The following is an 18,968-nucleotide window of genomic DNA, read 5'->3' on the forward strand; positions in this document are numbered from 1 at the left end:
TGAGTTAATGCATTGTACAGGTATGTAAACACTTGCCTGTCATTACTGTCTACACACTCAAATTGTGAAATTAACCAATTTAGCTATCTTGTCTGTGAGTGAGCCCTTCTACACTTTTTTTTTTTTGTCTGGGGGGGGGGGATTTGGCCATGTCATAGACCACATGGGTACATTAATTGAAGTGTAATTTGATGGCTTGGTGAGTAAATACCGCGTAACCAGTGATAATAGAATTAAATGTCTATGGCAGGCGTGTCAAACATCCGGCCCGCGGACCGAAACCGGACCCAAGGAGGTTTGATCAGGCCCGCAGGATCATTTAAATGTGAAAAAATGCATAAAAGACACGGAATTAATATTTTTAATACGATGCAATTCATGAATTATCCGCTAGGGGGCACATTATTTTTCATCAGAGTAGAAGACAACATTGTTTAAAAATTCCTTACTTTATAAATCTCGTTTAATCTTAAAGTGCATTACTATATTTTTCAATACTAATTACTTGTTCAAGTTTTGTGCCTTTACACGCATATATGTGAATAATTAAAGTAAATTTTACATTTGTCTAAGGAAATCTAAGGTGTTTCATGAAATGTTTTGTAAAATGAATGTTTATTAAATTTCAACATTTTCCTAATGTTCTTGTGCTTCTTTACACCAAAACAAAACATGATATTTTGGTTATTTAGAGCTGAGTATGGTAGAATTTTAATGGTTCGGCCCACTTGACATCTACCGTGGCCGTATGTGGCCCACAATGTGAAATGAGTTTGACACCCCTGGTCTATGGGCACTCACTTTAAGTGAGATTACAGTGTTTAGCTTCTTATAACCAAAACGCTATAAATTGGCAGAGCATGCAACAGTTTGTATTTAGAGTCAAAGTGCCCGCTTGTTTTCTACGCTTTGGGCTCTGTTTTTTTCTAGTAGAAGCAAGCACCTGACGCCGTGAACATTCGCTGCCGATTTGATGCGGAAGAGGAGACGACCTAAGATCCAGCCGGCTGGTCGTCATGGCAACAAGAGCCAGGTTCAACTTGGGCCCAGCACTAGAGAGCCAGGAGCTGGGTGTCCTAATACTTCTGTCCAAGTGGTGTACATGTAAATATGCACGCACACACAAGCATGAGTCATGTTAAGCTTTTGACTAAATTATTATTATTATTTTTTTTTTATTGTTAAAACTAAGAGCAACATGCTGTCTCTTCAAGAACAACATATTTTCGCTGTGATTCTAGTCAAAAAGAACCCTGTTGGTTTTCAACAAATTAAATAGAATATACAAAGTACTATAAGAACGCTGGTAAAACAATCATGCCAAAGTGTGTGCGTTGATGTCGTGTACAAGGTGAAGTTAGTTAGCTGCTGAAAGAGGAATACGTCTGTCTCTGCGTAGTGCACTTTTGGGGTGGGGGCGCGCCACAAAAAAGCGCTTGAGTGCGTGATTTGTCCGATGCGTTAGCCGGCCTAAAGATTGTTAGCTGGAGTGCCAGCGTCGCACAGACAGCCGCCTCACGACGGACAGGTCGTGCAGCAGGCGCCTGATGCGCTGTTTGAGCTGTGGCAGGCGGGACAACGGCTCGGGAGGCTCCAGCTCGCCGGAATGGTCCAACCATGACTCCAACACTGAGGAAGAAGACAAAATCAATTTGCGAAGGCTGCAATTTTGAGGGGGGAAAAAAAATGCTTCACGTTGGTCATTTGGTACAGGTATGTATATTTTTATTTGTTTTTTTAGTGTCTAGATAAGTTCAGTCCACATGTTTACAAGTCGGTTCATGAAACATGAAAAGTTGACGGTGATAAAGTCACCGATTTGTTTGCATTATTGTTGTAATTTGACGTGCTTCAGTGACCGCTTAATAGACTGCAAGTGTTTAGTGAATTAACAGCTCTATATGAAGTAGATAAACTCTTGAACTCAATATTGAGGAGAGAAAAACAAAATTAGACTACTTTTCAAAGTCATTCAATGTTTGTAACAATTAAATTGAATATACATTAGGCAGTTTATCAATTGTGCTGCTAATTCTGTTGTGCATGCCTTCACCGCTGGGGGAAGTATAGCAGTCAAGCAGACAAATAAATAGTACTTCAACTACTGTAAATGATTCAGTAAGATACTGATCGTTATTAGTCATTTTTCATAAAAGGTAAAGAACAGATGCCTGGGAGCATTGTTATATTATCTGTCTACATGTGTTGCTCCAACGTTTGTGTTGAAATAACCATTGCTTCGAAAACCATAATTATCTTTGCTAATGTTACCACGTCAATGGCGTTTCGTATTGTTTACAGTTTTATGTTGAGTTTGACAGGAAACATCAACTGGGAGTTGCATTAAACAGCTTGAAGCCTATTTTTTGATGAGCTGCTCATTATTTTCCAAAACTGCTGCTAATTGGGAAGAGAGTTGCATTGGGTACACTGCCACCCTAGCGCGCTTGTCTCTAAAGTTTTGCACAAAAGCAAAAAAAAAAAAAAAAGAATAATCCGATTCCGGTTCGTATCTCTGACAACTGAGAATTCTATTAATTTGTATCTCAAGGCACCGCTGTATATATTCACACATACAGTACATAAAGTGAAAACGAGCACGCGTCTCACCATCCACGTCCTTCTCGATGACGTCCATTCTGGTGCTGATCTGCTGGTGTAGACGCTCCACGTGCTCCAGCAGGTTCAGCTGGCACTCAGTCACCGAAGACGGCGAGGGCACAGAGGTCACCGGGTGAGTGCGCGCATGCCCGTCGTCTCCATTTGTGCACATGCGCTTTGTGCTTTTGGCACAGCCTTGCCAATCGCATTCGTCAAATCCCAAGTCTTCCCGCTTTATTTCCTGGAAAGGCACACAGCGTTCAGCAATCAGATTTCCCATTTTCATCAATTGCCTTCCACTGGGCTCTTTTGTCATTTGCGATGTGAAGATGAGTCTCCTCACGTTGTCTTATTCTTTTCGGAAATTAAAGTCACAAAAAAAAAAAAAAAAAAAAAAAATGGTTCCAGTGGGGGGGTCGTACGTGTGGCAAAATTTTCAAGGCTGACTATTCTTTTGTAAACTAACTCCTTAAATCCTCCCTAAATTTCCAGATCGTGAGACTAATAATAACGTTTATAGTTTTGTGTTGTGAAAAACTGAAAATCAAAACAAAAACAAAATTTTCCTGACGAATAAACTCTACTTGATCAAACAGAATTAATTGGTTAGCCCTTAGCCAAGTTCCTCACTGCATCTCACTTGAGTAACAGTTCATTGCTGGCGCGGTCACGTTGCTATGGCAACAGCTGCACAATTAGCAAGGCTTGTGTGTCAAGCTTCTTTTCCTGCATGCTTTGCTCACCCGTGCTTGACCCAATTCCACAGTGTGTGAAAACTATCCAATATGGCTGAGTCAAAACAATTGGGCTGAAATTCATCCACATCAATTTGAAAGATTCATCAGCAGTTATTGCAAAGCTTGATTTCAGCTTTTGTTGCCATACCGGGCACAACCAAATATTGGGATCAGGTGAGAATTTTCACAAAGCTATTTTTTCCTCCATGAATGAATACAATCGGCATCCCATTAACGAATACAATCATCACGTTCTTGGAATGTGGAAGCCGCATGGCGGATGGATCGATCCATAGATAGGTATGCGTATGTGCGTGCACGTATGCCCTGAAATTGGTAGTTGACTAGTCCATGGTGTAACATGCCTCTTTTTTTTTTTATTAAATTGGTTTAAACATCTGAAACATTTAATTGTGATAAAAAAAAAAAAAGAGAAAGAAAAAATCAAAATTCAGGCAGTGGCAAATTACTCACAGCACTGTGTCCGTTTACGTTTCGATTTCATCGTCTTACCTTTTCCTGCTCATCGAGCGCGTCTTGTTTCGCAGCGGCCGTCGTTTTATGCGTCGCCTTTTCCCACGACGAACCGGGCTTCTGGTAGCAGTGCTCGCTGCTGACATAACTGACCGGGGGCTCTCCTCTCGGCTTGTGCCCCTCCTCCGGCGTCCACGGCAATCGCCACAGCTGCAAGTCGGGGTGAGCCGGCGTGCTGCGTGGCCAGACAGAGGTTGTCACATACTGTATGTGCGAGTCATAAGTAGGTTTCAAGTCTTAACCTTCAAGCAAGTGACAAGTTAATGTGGCAAAAAAAAAAGAAAAAAAAAGTGAACCAAGTTGTGTCCCCACTAAAATTTCAAGCAATTTGAGTCAAGTCATTACAGGTAGTCCCCAACTTATGAACATAATGGTTTCTGAGAGGCTGTTTTTGTAAGTTGAGATATTAAATGCAGTTTTAAAATTCAATTTTATTAAATCCAAAAAAAAAAAACCATTTCATTAAATAGTTTATACACTTTACAACATATTCGCTACTGTCTATATATAAATTACATGTTTAATTTTTTTATTTTAATGACTTTTTTTTACAGTACTGTACACCATAATAAAAGAAGAAGGAAGAAGGAAGAAGATGGTGGAGTTCATGTGAGATTGCTAAGGTGGAAGTAAATGACCAATTCATACCATAGGCACGTGCAACATTAATCATCTTCTCACCACCGTCCAACGTTTTGACAATGGCAACCTTTATTTCCATGGAGATTGCTTGGCTTTTCTTACTTCAACCACCATCATGCTTGCCTTGTCCTTTTTTTTTTTTTTTTTTGCCGCCGCCACCACCACTATCTATAGCCTTTGTTTTATCTACCGTGGCAAATAAAGTTTACTTGCATGGAAATGTGGAAATTATCCAAGGACTTGTAAGAGCTGCTACGCTCATGGAAACAAGTGCCAGAAGAAACTGGGCTCGCGGGCGAGCCGGAGAGTGACACACACAGGTCAGAGAGAGCGAGCGATGAGGTGCAGCGGCAGAAAGAAAAACTAGAGCACCGTAATGTATGATGTGAAAAACGTGAACGCAATATGCCATTTTATGACATCTGTCAGCATTTGTTCGTATCTACGAGTGTCCATCAGTCCAACGTTGGTAAATTGAGGACTACCTGTACTTGGGTTAAGCATCTAGCTCACTCACTAGTCAAGTCATGGGACTCGAGTCCCCCCACCTCTACCAGACAGAGGGCTGGAGCTGAACAATCAAGTGCAGACGCGGACTCACCGCAGGAGGCTGATCTTCAGCTGCAGGCCGCTGAGGACCTGATTGAGGCTATGCGTGTGCGCCAGGAGGCCGCTGGTTTGCGTGATCTTGGAGGAGTTGCTCTCCGAGTAGTTGTCCCTCACAAAAGACAGACCGAACATGCGCCCGGACGTTAGCAAGTCAGGCTCGGACAGGTAGCACTGAGCCCGCCTCCGGCCTGCATACACCGAGTCAGAGAACCACAATGTGGCCATTAAGCCCAAGGTGGCTGTTATCATCGATAACAGCAAAAGCATGCAGACCACTTTGAACAAAGTAATTTTCTTTTCCCCCTAATCTAATGCAGTATAATATTAGTTACCCTTGATCATGTAAATGCTCAGTATTCCAACATCTGATTGATTGATTCGGCGACTGATCAAGAGCTGTGTCCCAATAGCTTTGTTTGAATTTGTGTCCTACCTGTGCAATGTCGGCAGTAGTAGCAGATGTAGTTGTGTGGGACGTTGTCCTCGTACAAGCCCATACAGGTGCCGTGCTGCCAACACAAACACGACTCGCACTGCGGGCGACAGAGCGTAACGCCGTCACTTGTGCCCGGGCGCCACAAAAGAAAACGGGGCGTGCAGCTCACCTGGATCATAAAGTCGTTCTCCTCGTCCACCTCGCACACACATCTCACCACTTCACAGTCCTCCGCCCCCGTGGCAAGCGAGCAGGGGGGCGCGTCCTCGCCGCTCTCGGCCGTCAGCGTCGACCAGTCGCTGCCGTCATCGACTGATAAAAGCAGGACAAGGGTGACATGAATTGCCGTCCGGCCGTTCTGCTTCAGGTGTGCGTGTGTTTACAAATGCAAATGTGTGTTTACACGTGTTCGTGCTGGGGTGCTCCTCGCCAAGATTGAATGTGACGGGGGACAAGGCCAAGCAGTCGTTGTCGCTACTGCAGACTTCTGAGGAGACAAAAAAAAAATATTCCCAATACTGGTAGTCAACATTCGATTTTTTTCACATGCCTTTAAAGGCCACAATAGAGAGACCAAGCATGACATGTAGAAAATGCTATACGCCTTGTGGTGTCTGTGCATTATATTTGATTAATTTTCAAAGCAGAATTCTCCACATTATTAGCCGTGTTAAAGCATTTTAACTGAGCTTTCGAAGTTCTGTGACAACACAAGTACCTAACCTACCAAAAGAAAGAGTAGACTCTTCTATCATCCCCCAAAAAGTTTGTTTCTTGCTTTCTCCCGTTTTTTGTTTTTTTTTGTAATCAGCAGCAAAAACCGTCAATTGGTAATGATGTGTACCCAAATGCAAGGAGGCAGGATGTAGTCAAAAATAATCTAATAAATACAAAAAAAAAAAAAAAACAAGGTACTCTGAATAATCAAAAACATTTCTTTGCATTTATTAGTGATTGAGGCTCATTGTGTTTTCCTGTGGTCAATAGTGGCTGAAAAGTACATTGGCAACTGTTTCTCCTTGGTTTGCATTGAGTATGGGCTACTTTAAAATCCCATTTAAAAAAACAAAAAAATATTTCTTAAAAAAAATTGTGCGTAATGCGGAGCACGGGATTTTGGGGATACACTTTATATTTGAGTGAACACTCCCCCACAGAATTTTTCTGTCGAATATATCTGAAACTATTCGGAAAAATGTACCGGTTCTAATCACATATCCACGTAATGTTGTGCTCTCTCTTTAACCCCCTAAGAAGCCGCCAAATGTCCTGCCCCTTCTAAAGCACCATTAGCACAGGAGTTAGCTAGCTGACGGGTAGAAGGCCGGCTTGATTGCGAGCAGCAGCATGATGGAAGATTTTGGTCGATGTCCCACAAGAAGTTGACGCTCCACTGGAGAAAGCAGGGTGGCGAATTTCTTAAAATGATACAGAGAACGTTCGGCAGTGGTGCAACAGCTAAACATACAACATTGCCAATGCCGAGCTGCTCAATGTAAAATACAATAAGTGCCCAACGAAAGAGAAAGCATCTGTTGCCACAAATGGTTTTAAAAAATGAGAGTATGGATCGCTCAGTAAAAAACATTGCAGTAAAATTAGTCTGCGTGAAAAAAAACTGCTGAGATTTTGCTCTGGCTTTTTTTGCAATAGAATTATTAGAGTTGCTGCATTTGATTAATCGTTACAGCCCTACAGTATAAACGAGTTATTTCTGTTATGCTTTTAATCTGGTCAATACAATGATTTTTGTAGTCGTTTTTTTTTTTTTTTTTTCAAATCATGCGCTAGTGCTCAGGTGTTATGTGCCTTTTACCTGATTGACTTATCTTTTTCTTCTTCTTTTTTTTCTTCTTCTTCTTCAGTTTGACCCTCAGAAAGTTTTTTCTCTTTTTCCTGTCTTGATGACTCTTGTCCCTCTTGATCTCTGCTGGCAGACAAACCACACCAAAAAGGCTGGACTTACATACCGTTCTCCAAGTGAAAATTCCCATTTTTTTGTTGTAAAGAGGCCAATGGGGGAAATGCGAGTTTTCCTCAGCTAAATATAGATATAAAACAGATGGATGTCTTTTTTTTTTTTATTTATTTATTTTTTTTAGAAAGTGCAACATATCATCAATGCTAGCTTGATGTCAGCAAAATAAACTTATGACATAAGGCACACCAATATCTGAACTACATAAAAAAATGGAACATAAAATTGTATGTAAATGTTACAATTTAGAGGTATACAACACATTAAATATACCCCAAAAATGCATGAAAGGTATATGCATGAAATATTACATAAATATGCTACATTAGAGGTGTACAGACATTACCGATACAAGGCTCATAATAAGCAGCTTGGCATCGCTGTTTGCGACGTAAAATGTGTATTTTGCCCCTCAAGCGCCACGTTGCATTGGAATGTAAAACGGTGAATGGGCCAGTGTTTATGTGGCAAAACGCAGAGCTGGCAAATGTTACAGAATCACTGAGTGCCTGTCACACATCGAAATTGTTCTGAATATTTTTAAAAAAAATCATCTGAGGCTAGGTTTAAACTCAGGCAAATGCGACCCAGATCGGATTTTTTTGCCCATATGCAACCTGTATCTGATTGTTTTGTGACAGTGTGAACGGCTAAATTCCGATTTTTTCAAATCGGCTTCGCTTTCATATGTGGTCCTAATTCGGATACGTATCCGATTTTTTGCAATGCGAGCGCAGTCCGAACGGCCATATCCGACATTGACGTCATCCGGAGCCCGAAATGCGCTCGGCGCAGGTGGAGTTAAAGTCTTGGCAACAGGGGGACCAAATCTGCAAAGTTGTTTTGAGTAACAGTATTGACTTTATATTATATCTTTAATTTAATCCCACTTGAAACATGACATCGTTATTGACGTAAAAGCCTCGACTCACAATTTCAAATCAAAGGTGTGGATTTGAGAAAATTGTCCTATTTCCTGAGCTACATAAAGTCATTAAACTCGTTCTTGAGGATTAAGATCTAACAACTGAATCATGTAAACACCTTTACTCAAATTGATGAAAACCTTAATGAACAATTAATATAGCTTACCATTTCAACTGTTTCCTCTCTAGGTGTCTTAATTTTAGGGACTTTCACACTTCCAAAATTTGTGCCACTCAGTATTTGTCCTATCCCTAGTTAGCTGCTAAACACAAAAGCATGAACTAACTGTATTAGTATGTTGCATTCTAAAATGTTAGCTGCTCAAGTGAAGTTGCACAAAGGCTTGTAAAGCCTTTTTGTATCTAATGCCTCATGTTTTTGATACAAGAAATACTAAGTTTAATTTTATATTTATTTGAAATGGCCCAACTGAAAATATTTCTAACCAATAAAATACAGGTTGCTTCTATGCACAGGGTGGATTAAAGCAATAAAATCTGTTGATCATATAAAAAGGGAAACCACTCGGCTCTTATAAAGTGAGAAGTATTAGGTAAAAATAATCTTTATCTGAAAACATGATTATTCTCCCTTGCTTCAGGTCCCTGGTTTGAATGATATATATATCTATATCTAGATATATCTATATCTATCTATCTATCTATCTATATATACCTATATCTATCTCTATGTATATATATCTATATCTATGTATATATATCTATCTCTATGTATATATATCTATATCTATCTATATGTATATTTATCCATCTCTCTCTATCTATCTCTATCTATCTCTCTCTATCGCCATCTCTATTTCTATCTATCTATCTACTGTGTGCTACTTGGTGGTGATTCTTCACCACAAAACAAATCAAAGTTGATATCTTTATGTTTGAAGCCTGAAAAGTGGTCAAAGGTCAAAATGTTCAAGGGTGCAGAATACTTTCGCAAGCCACCGTACAGTATAAAATGGCAGTCAAGTGGCGTTAGCCGACCTGTTAACATGGTCCCGTGCTCTCTGTGGTCATGTTGACAGGCGATGCTTGCCATGTCGTACAGAAAGTGGCTGCTCTCGGAAGTCGAGCGCTTCCTCCTACAACAGAGTCAAGTCAGGTCGAGTCGGGAAGTGTTCCGCTGGCAACTGTCAGTTCCTGTGTTCGGAATCACTCAAAAGCCACTTTATGAGTGAGTGATTCAGAGTATCGCCGGTGTGATGTGACACTTTGAAAATAACAACTGACCTTGGCATGTCTGCAACTGTTGGACTGCCTTGCTCTTCTGGTTGCTGCTGATGCTGTTCCGTGTGGTAGTACTTGATGTGGTAGTGCAGCAGACTGGCCTTCCGGAAGGACTTAGTGCAGCCCGCCGATGGACACTTGAAGGGATTGTGGTCCAGCTCGATGGAGAGGATGGGGGGAGGCTGGTTCTTGATCACCCTGTACACTGATGCACAAGTGCTCAGATTAGTCCATGACGTAAGGCGTAGGGGTAGTAGTAACGAGCTACATTTACTCCGTTGGATTTAACAAAATATTTTGGAGGAATTGTATTCGTCGCGGTAGTTATAATGCAACATACTTTTGACTTGAGTATTTTTGTTGAGAAGAAACTCCAGTTCATTCCACTTGCTACTTTTGTTTGTAGCGATTTATTACTGTTTGCCAGATCTGTTTTGTTTTCAGTTGTCAGAAAGGCTTCAATCACATGACTCCGTTTCAATGATCCTGCGTAACCAACGGCAACTTTTGACTTCAATTCACCAATCAAACAGAGCCAGGCAGTCACATGACCGTAAAGAAGACTAAAGATTGTTGATGAATTTGGCTGGAGGTATATTTTATTATAAAAATGTAATTTATTGTTTTAATTCAAGTGTAAATGTTAGGCAATATCTGAATCTTTACATCCATCCATTATCGATACCGCTTCTCCTCACAAGGGTCGCGGGGAGTGCAGGAGCCTATCCCAGCTGTCTTCGGGCAGTAGGCGGGGGACACCCTGAATTGGTTGCCAACCAATCGCAGGGCACACAGAGACAAACAACCACTCGCACTCACAATCACACCTAGGGGCAATTTAGAGTGTCCAATCGACCCACCAAGCATGTTTTTGGAATGTGGGAGGTCAGTAATGTTTTGTTTGTTGTTTTGGCCTTGGTTAACCCTGAAGTCTTTTTTGGTTTAGTCCTGTGTTGATGGGAACTCAAACAGGAATTGTGAATAAATAAAAGTGTTTTGGGTTGGCTGCTTGGGACTGGAGGGAGTTGGGGGGACCCCAGCTTCATGTTGTGTGCTGGATACCCCTAGACGGGGCATAACATCCGATTTAGAGGTAACATTCCCTAATATTCCCTGTGCACACTCGGACATTGAGAGCACCACTGCCACCAACTGTAGATGTGCAATTACGTACGAAGAAAAAAAAACAAAAAAAAAACTGTTCCATGCTGTTGACAGAAAATTACATCACAGTGCCTAAGGGCTCAGTTTGTGATGTCACATGACCAAACCCAGAAAACAGGTGAGCCATGACGGTCGTTACGTGAGCCCTTAAGTAGTGTGATGTCATTTTCAGTTGACAGCAAGTGGCAAAATGGCCGCCCCCTGAGATGGATAAAAACACTTTCTTCACTTTTTTCTGCTTAATTCTTATTCCACAAACACAATATTAATCAGAATGCCGTGTTTGGACTATTTGGGGTGCGTAGAACATGTATGACAATTGACAATTTTTCACATGACTTCTGCTTTTAATACAATTGATCAAGGGTTAGTTAGTAGTTACTACCACCCTTCCCTTCTAAAATCAATACAAAAAAAAAATCACGACAAACCTGCTGGAGGGGACGGACTATTTGTGCGACTTCAGCGCAACCACCCCCGCCCAAACCCAAAACGGCATAATGGTGAAATCCGAAAATGAAATATTTGGTGACTTACGTGGTTCTCTGCTGAATTTGTGAGTGGTGGGCAGGTGGGCCTGGCGCTCCAACAGCACATCTGCATCAGGTAACACACACATCATGAAAAAGAGGCACAGTGATAAGTCATTTTTATCAATGGGTGCGTGTGTGTACTGTTGGGCTGGGTGATTAATCAATTGTATTCAAAGGCAATTTTTGGGGGGGAGCGGCTTCCGCAGTTTCAAGCACATTCCCACTGACATGCACTGCTTACCCTAACAATATCGACACCAATAAAGAGGAAATAATTTATTGCTTATTGTCACAATTTAAAGTCTCTCTTTACTTTTTTTTTCCTGACCAGTAGTCTTTATTTTACATTAAAGGAACGTCAGCCCAAAAATTTTGTGTTCACGAATATGTTCTATGCAGGCCCACTAGTCTAAACACAGCATTTTGATTAATAATGCATTTGTGGAATATGAGAAATCCACCCATTTTTTGCTAGCTCAGGGGGCGGCCATTTTGTCACTTCTGTCGACTGAAAATGACATCACAAATGCTCAGGGCTCAGGTAACGACCAATGGCTAAGTTTCAGAAAACAAGTGAGCTGTGATTGGTCGTTACCTGAACGTCTGAGATGTCATTTTCAGTCGACAGAAGTGACAAAATGGCCGCTCCCTGAGATGGGTAAGAGTGGGTGCATTTTGTTGCTTAACTTATGCTCCACAAACACAATATTAATCAGAATGTCGTATTTCAGGTAGTGGGCTTTCATAGAACATATTCTGGAAAAAAAATATGTTTGGGTTAACTTCTTCTTTAAGCCAACTTAAAATGTTTTCACATATGTCAACTTATCCCGCAACATTGCTACTTTATTCATTAATTACGTTTTCATATACGATTACAACTTTACAGTGGCACCTCTACTTACGAACTTCTCTTCATACGAAATTTTCAAGTTACGAGACGCATGAACAGGAAAATGTTGCCTCTTGTTACGAAAGAAATTTCAGGATACGAAAGGTAAAAGTATGGGCTGCTACTCGCAGCTCCAGAGTTTCCTGAACGCAACATACTCATAGCTGCTCTGCCATTGGCTATTACCTAGCATCTTCCTGGCATCCCATTGGCTAAGAGGGACCTCTACCACATGTGTCTATGTGTGTAGATAGACAAGTAGATAGATAGATATGTGATAGATATGTCTATGCAGCGTCCTCGTCATTCGCCCCTCGGGCCATGAGGTGTTCCGATAGTTTGACGTGAATTAGAAACGGGGGAAAAGAAAAAAAAGGAGAAAATCGTTTTTTTGTCCATACAAACAAAGCAAGAGAAATAGAAAGGTATGAAAAAGGGATGCGTTTGGTTGATCTCGCCAAAGAATATGACCGTAATGTATCGACAGTCGCCACGTTATTAAATCAGTTGTTTACAAAACGCCAGGCAAAAAACACTTCTGAGAGAGAACATGAACCAGAGGGCAAAAAGCGATGAGGAGAGCAATTAAAATGTAAACGACCATCATTTTTATTCCTTACAGAAAATGGGTATTCTGTGTTTTTTACATTATGCACAACTCTCATTTATTGTGCAATAATCAAATTGTAACATGTATTTGTTACATGTGTTGATGCATTTTTATGCTTTATAAAACATTTATGTCTGAATATTGGGGGGCTTGGAACGAATTAGGGCATTTACATGGAAAACGCGTCTCTACTTACAAAATTTTCTACTAAAGAAATTTCTTCCACAACCAATTAATTTCGTAAGTAGAGGTACCACTGTACTCTTTTAAAATAAGAACTTTTATCAGGAAAAATGACTTTTTCTCCCAATATTCTGACTTTATTCTCATACTATGAATGAAAAACACATCCAATTTTGCATTTTTAAAAAATTTATTTTCATGTTAATGGGATGTCTGTAACACAGAATCCCCATTGACGTAAAAAATAAATAAATAAAAATCGACATAAGTGTTTTTCACAGGACAGCGAGGATATGATATTGTCTACGTGGATCACTTCTTGATTTGTATTTGATGTTACCGGGTGTAAATGAAGAAGAGGGTTGGGTACATGTAAGTGTTTACCTTTGTCAATGTGGGCGGGGTTTGGGACAGCAGGCTGGCTGAGCTCGCTTGTGATTGGCAGCTCATGAGTTTCACCATTTCCACCTGCAGAGAGAGGAAGACTCTTGGCTGCTGGTGGAGGCAACGAAGATGATGATGATGATGGTTGTGGCCCGTTCTCGTCTTGAGCCTTCTTTTCCTCTTTCTCTTCTTCCTCCTCTTCATCCTCTCTTCCTACTTCCTCACACTCCTCCTCGCTCTCTCCTTCTTCCAATCCCTCACTTCCCACAGCTGTCTTCTCACATTTCGACCTCTGGAAAAGCACAAATACATTTTAAAAGGCATTGTGAACGGTTGAATCAGGTCCAGTTAAGTTTGTAGTATTCCTTACTTTCTGTAAGGCTTTGACCTTAGGGGGCTTCACGGTCCGAACCACACCGTCATAGAAGCGCACTGTGTAGGAGTCTGAAACACATTAGCAAATGTGTATCAGATCTGGATACACATTTTTTCCCTTTGGTGACTGGGTATATTACCGGTAACTCATTTAGTACCAGACATTTTCAGACCCACTTTTACCCCAACGTTTGAAAAATTTGAAAAAAATATCAATACATTTCTGGAATTGAATGGCTGGACTGAGAAAAGACATAGATAATATACAGGCAGTCCTCGCATTACAACGTTTTCCTCCTCCTCCATTTTGTCCCCAGCACCACAATGACTACGTTTACATGCAGTCAATATTCGGGTTAAAGTCAAAATTCCGATTTCTGAAACATTCTGAATATCCCGTTTACACGAATGAGTGGACAGAGCTCCGGCATTTGAATAACCCACTGTGACGGCGACACACGGAGTCATGACTCAAATGGATGACATTTCCGCACGTTTCAACTGTCAATAAAACACTTGATAGTCATGTCACTGAAAAAATCCACCCATGTCAAGAGGTGGGTGGCCAGTTTGCCTTCGCCACTTGCTGTCAACTTAAAAAAAACAGTGGCAGCACAAGGCAAAATGTCCGCCCCCAAGATGGAAAAAAGTGGTGGCTTTTTCTGCTTAATTCATTCCACAAACGCGATTTTAATCAGAATACAGTGTGGTGCTGGGAGATTAATCAAAATTTTATCATGATTTTGACTTCACTTGATCTTGACGCAGTGCGTTTACAAGTTTCAGACATTGTCAAAGTACCCTCAATGCACCTGTTGCTTGCGTAGCAAGCATGTAGCGTGTGTGATTCTGCCGCCCCTTAGCGTGCTTTAAGCTGTTTAATGAAACCCAGTTGGAGTTACTGTAAAACTAAACAGCACAAAAACAAAACACATTGCATATTTCAATCCAAAACATGCTCCAAACACCGCTAGTGCTCATGCTATGCTTCATCATGCTAATGGAGGATCCTATTCAAATGCTACCGGGAAATTATCTACGGCTTTGGGAGTGATAATTCACAATACTCAATGGTACACATTTTCCCAGTCTGTGAAAAAGGAGTTCTATTAATAGAGTAAAATTCATTCGGAACTTTCTTCTGTTCTCATTGTGTGTCCTCCATCCATGCACGGCACCGCACTGCCCCGAAACGCGCAGGAACAGCCGGTATTGGTTTTCATTGGGGTTTTTTTTCAATTGATACTATTTTACTATACTCTCATTTTACTTTTACTAATTTATTTTCTTGTTGTCATTTCAAGTTATCTTACAGTTGAGTTTTCAAGGATTCAAGGGGCTTTTCCTTTGACTTGAATTCCTCTTTGAATATATTGTCACAAGGGATCTGTGAAAATGATCATTTTGTTAATGCGTGTATAATCAATGTAAAATAATAGTCTTTAGCACTATCACTTTAAAACATGTAAACATGCCACTCCCTACTTGTTTTGACATGACTTTAAATAAAACTGTCATTTAATTCCATTCTGATAGTAACAGAGCCTCCTCGGCGGAGGTCATTGTGTAAATGCAGCCTCACCGTCATTGTTGACGCGCAGGATTTTGGCCGGGTAGAAACGACAGTCGGTCCAACAGGCCAGAACCTTGGTGCCGGAAACAAACGACTGAAAGAGATAGGAAGAAAGCATTGATAATTCTGTTAGTACCGACCGAAGGTCTGTTAGTCCATCAATGACGGAAACCTTGAAACAATGACGGAATAAGCGCCAACGGAAGCAGTTTTCGGTCATCACCCGAACCGTCAGTGACACGAAAAGCAACGACGACCTACGGCAAATAATGTTTTGACGCACAGATTTTCCTTTTTCTAGCGCTACGCTTCTGTGGTGCTGAGGGCCAGTATCCAGGACTGGAAGCCCCAGCGGGAAGCCCTCGCTGTAATCGTAAGAGAATACATTTGAACTGTTATGTTTCACGTGAACAAAGTTAGTATTTCATGATAATAAAGTTGTAATATTATGAGGAAAAGCTATTTTAAATGAGGAAAGTCCTAACAGTGACAATTAAGTTGGAATATTACAAGAAAAAGACCATTATGTGAATGAAGTTGTTTAATTTTACGACAATGTTGTAAATTGTATAAGAATAAAGTCTTTATTACAATCGTAATTTTGTATGAATAAATTGGTTATTTCATGAGAGTAAAGTTTGACTAGTAAGAGAATAAAGTTTTGATACATGATAAAGTAATTGTAGGTGAATAAAGTTCTTATTTATAGCACTATTGATCGATAAAAATCGAAGCTATTATTATTATTGTGTGAATGCGTATGCGCATCATACCGTTGACGCGCTTGTTCGATTGAGGCCCCGCCTTCCTCTCAAAGTGACTCGTTCCAGTGGCCGCAGGCAGGGCGAGTTCCAATGGAACCATTCGTCGTGACGGCGGCTCCACCGGCGGTAGTGGATGAGAATCCGCTCTTTGTCGTAGTCGACTTTGTCAATGGTGGCTGAGTACCTGACAGCCCCCACCCACAAAAAAAAATACCAAATAATAAAATTTGATGCATGTAATATACTGAGTGTTGTTGGTTAACATGCCGCTGTGAGTAGCGCATACCAGTTCTTGTGGCGGTCTCTTGCCTGCAGTTGAGCGCCCACCTCAAACTTGATGCCCGTCCTGTCTGGAGGAGTCTTCATCTGTACACAACAAGGTAAAAAAAAATGAATAAATGTCTTCAATTTACCCCCTTTTGGTCTGTTCAGTATCATCTTCTGTTCAATTAAAACACCATTTGCTGACTTTGGTGTATGTTTTATTTAATTTTTCTTGTAAAATGTTTCACTTCGCATTGTGAAAATTAAATCCATCCATCCATTATCCGAATCTCTTTTATCCTCCCGAGAGTCGCAGCCATGCTGGAGCCTATCCCAGCTCACTTCAGGAAGTAGGAGGGGTACACCCTGAACTGGTTGCCAGCCAATCGCAGGGAACACATAGACAAACAACCATTCACCATCCATTCATTTTCTACCGTGCTTATTTTCATGAGGGTCGAGAGGCAGGGTACACCCTTGACCGGTTACAAGTCAGTGTCAGGGCACATATAGACAAGCATTCCCCTTCACATTCACACTTACGGACAATTTAGAGTGGGGGGTCTCATACTTGAGGCCTGGAGGCCATTTACATCCACAGGATTATATTTTGTGGCCCCCTACTAGAGAACAAACTTGAATGTTCATGCAGACTCCACTTTTTTTTGCTGTATCAGGGGCCTGGACATTACAAAAAAAATTAATCATTTATAGGCTAACATAGCTCAAGCTCATAACAACTTATGGTGAAATGTAATTCTGAAGTGAAGTCGAAGGAAAAGTCATCCTGTCACCCAGTCGCATCTCTTTTTCAAAACCTGCCGTGACAAGAAAGCTTGGCGACGAGAACAACCAACAAAAACACGGTACAAATTTTTTTTTTGTTGACTACAGTGGCTCCCTGACATGTTTTGAATGCACAGTGAAAGTAACAGTGCTCAAGAAATCAGATGTCATTACTCAACTAGACCTGCTGGTACGCAAAGTATGAGAGAGAAAACCAGATCACCAATCTTGTTCATTTACATCATTCATTTTTCTAAACTGTTATTCATAAAGATTTATTAATAAAGACTGAGAAGATAGTATAAATTGGACTAAAAAAATAAATAAATAAATAATAAAAGCTTGAATGCTTTCGACAGTCAATATCAGAGTACATTTAGGCAAACAACTGACTGGTCGCCAGTCAATGTCATTGCACAACTAGCCAGACAATGGAATGTGAAGCAGAACGTGATAACCAGTCTTTCACTGTACTGTCCTAACTCTAAAATAACGCATATAATTACGATAACATTTTATTACACTCTGAGGAATATTACCAAGACAAAGTCGGTTTAATAAAGTGTTTTAATGTCACCTTGCAAGATAACAGATTATGAATACCCAGCTCCTAAAACTAAAATACTTTACATACATTTGATGGCGTTTAAATAATAATCAAAAAGGATGCCTGCCCGTGTCATTTAAACGAATGACTGCATGTCATTTCCACCAACTGAACTTCTCGGTGTCGTTTGACAGCTGGGGGGGTTGACATGTCTGTTTATCAACTTCCTGTGTGAAATCATCCCATTGGCTAGAAACAGTCAAAGGTCTGCATTTCTAACTTTTCATTGGTCGTCAGTGCTGTCAGTGCAGCGCGAAGGCCCGCCTTTTGCCTGCCTCTGCTATGTGGATTATATCTCAAAAGAGAAGGGACGAGTAGGTCATAAACTCAAACCAAAATTCTCGCAAATGACGCGGCGGTCTTCTACGCACAAAGGGTAGAGGACATAGCCGCGCACTTTGAGCTGTTCATCTAGTTTTGGGCTGTAAAGTCGATGTGCGGCTGTGCTCCTCCAATGAGATGAGCTAGATGAGCTAACGGCTAGTCCCACAGACGGAGGAGTACGAGCAAAGCGTCAAGTGTCATTTTAATGACAAGTTTCATGACGAGCGACGCGCAACACACATTCATCAACTACCCGCGCTCTTTAATTTGACTCATCAATAACTGGTCCCTTCGAAGTTGAAAGGATGAAGCGAAAAGCTTGTTTACCTCTCACGTTTAGCAGCGTAGTCGTGAATGCACTCATGAGTGACGTCACATTGAGCTGGCACTTTTACGCATGCGCATTTTACTTCACTGAGGATTTCGTGGAAGGGCGACGGACTATGATCGCTAGGTGGTGCCAGGTAGTCACATTTTCACAAGCAGTGGCTTTTGTGCGTTGTTGCGTATTTACCATAATTGCATTGGCCATGGTGCCTTGAGTTATGAGTTTAATCCGATCCGTGACCCTACGCGCAACTCAAAACACTCGTATCGTAAATCACCCGTCACCAGTGACATGAACAGAAATGCAACAAAACTATTATTTGTTTCTTGGCCAGATGTTCCATTTGATTTAGCTACAAAAGTTAAAAACGGAGGAATTAGAAATCTCTCTACTTCATGTCAAGGGATCCTATACCGTAAGTGTTTGAGGAGTGGATGACTGGTTGGATGGCTGCAAGGCCACCAACATGATCATTC

General features: G+C 41.0%; 1 protein-coding gene across 3 annotated transcripts; it reads right to left on the reverse strand.

Moving 5' to 3' along the window:
• Positions 1–347: 347 nt before the first annotated feature.
• Positions 348–18,595, reverse strand: LOC147153658 (PHD finger protein 20-like). Of its 3 annotated transcripts, none has more exons than XM_086033983.1 (17): positions 18,492–18,595; positions 16,470–16,549; positions 16,193–16,367; positions 15,429–15,513; positions 13,842–13,915; positions 13,472–13,763; positions 11,407–11,466; positions 9,709–9,910; positions 9,463–9,560; positions 7,376–7,489; positions 5,963–6,046; positions 5,729–5,871; positions 5,557–5,656; positions 5,116–5,236; positions 3,852–4,047; positions 2,611–2,842; positions 348–1,629 (listed from the first exon to the last, which is right to left on the reverse strand). In XM_086033983.1, the coding sequence occupies exons 2-17, from the start codon at positions 16,547–16,549 to the stop codon at positions 1,481–1,483; spliced, it is 2,205 nt and encodes a 734-aa protein (XP_085890109.1). In that variant the 5' UTR covers positions 18,492–18,595; the 3' UTR covers positions 348–1,480. The 3 variants fall into 3 exon arrangements, with proteins under 3 accessions (XP_085890109.1, XP_085890092.1, XP_085890100.1); XM_086033966.1 differs by having other exon boundaries at positions 5,116–5,311; positions 18,492–18,593; XM_086033974.1 differs by having other exon boundaries at positions 5,116–5,311; positions 7,376–7,486; positions 18,492–18,591.
• Between the last annotated feature and the right edge of the window lie 373 nt (positions 18,596–18,968).

Source organism: Filicampus tigris, chromosome 1 (assembly GCF_054856515.1).
Source record: "Filicampus tigris isolate MCC_2025a chromosome 1, RoL_Ftig_1.0, whole genome shotgun sequence".
Lineage (NCBI taxonomy): Eukaryota > Metazoa > Chordata > Actinopteri > Syngnathiformes > Syngnathidae > Filicampus > Filicampus tigris.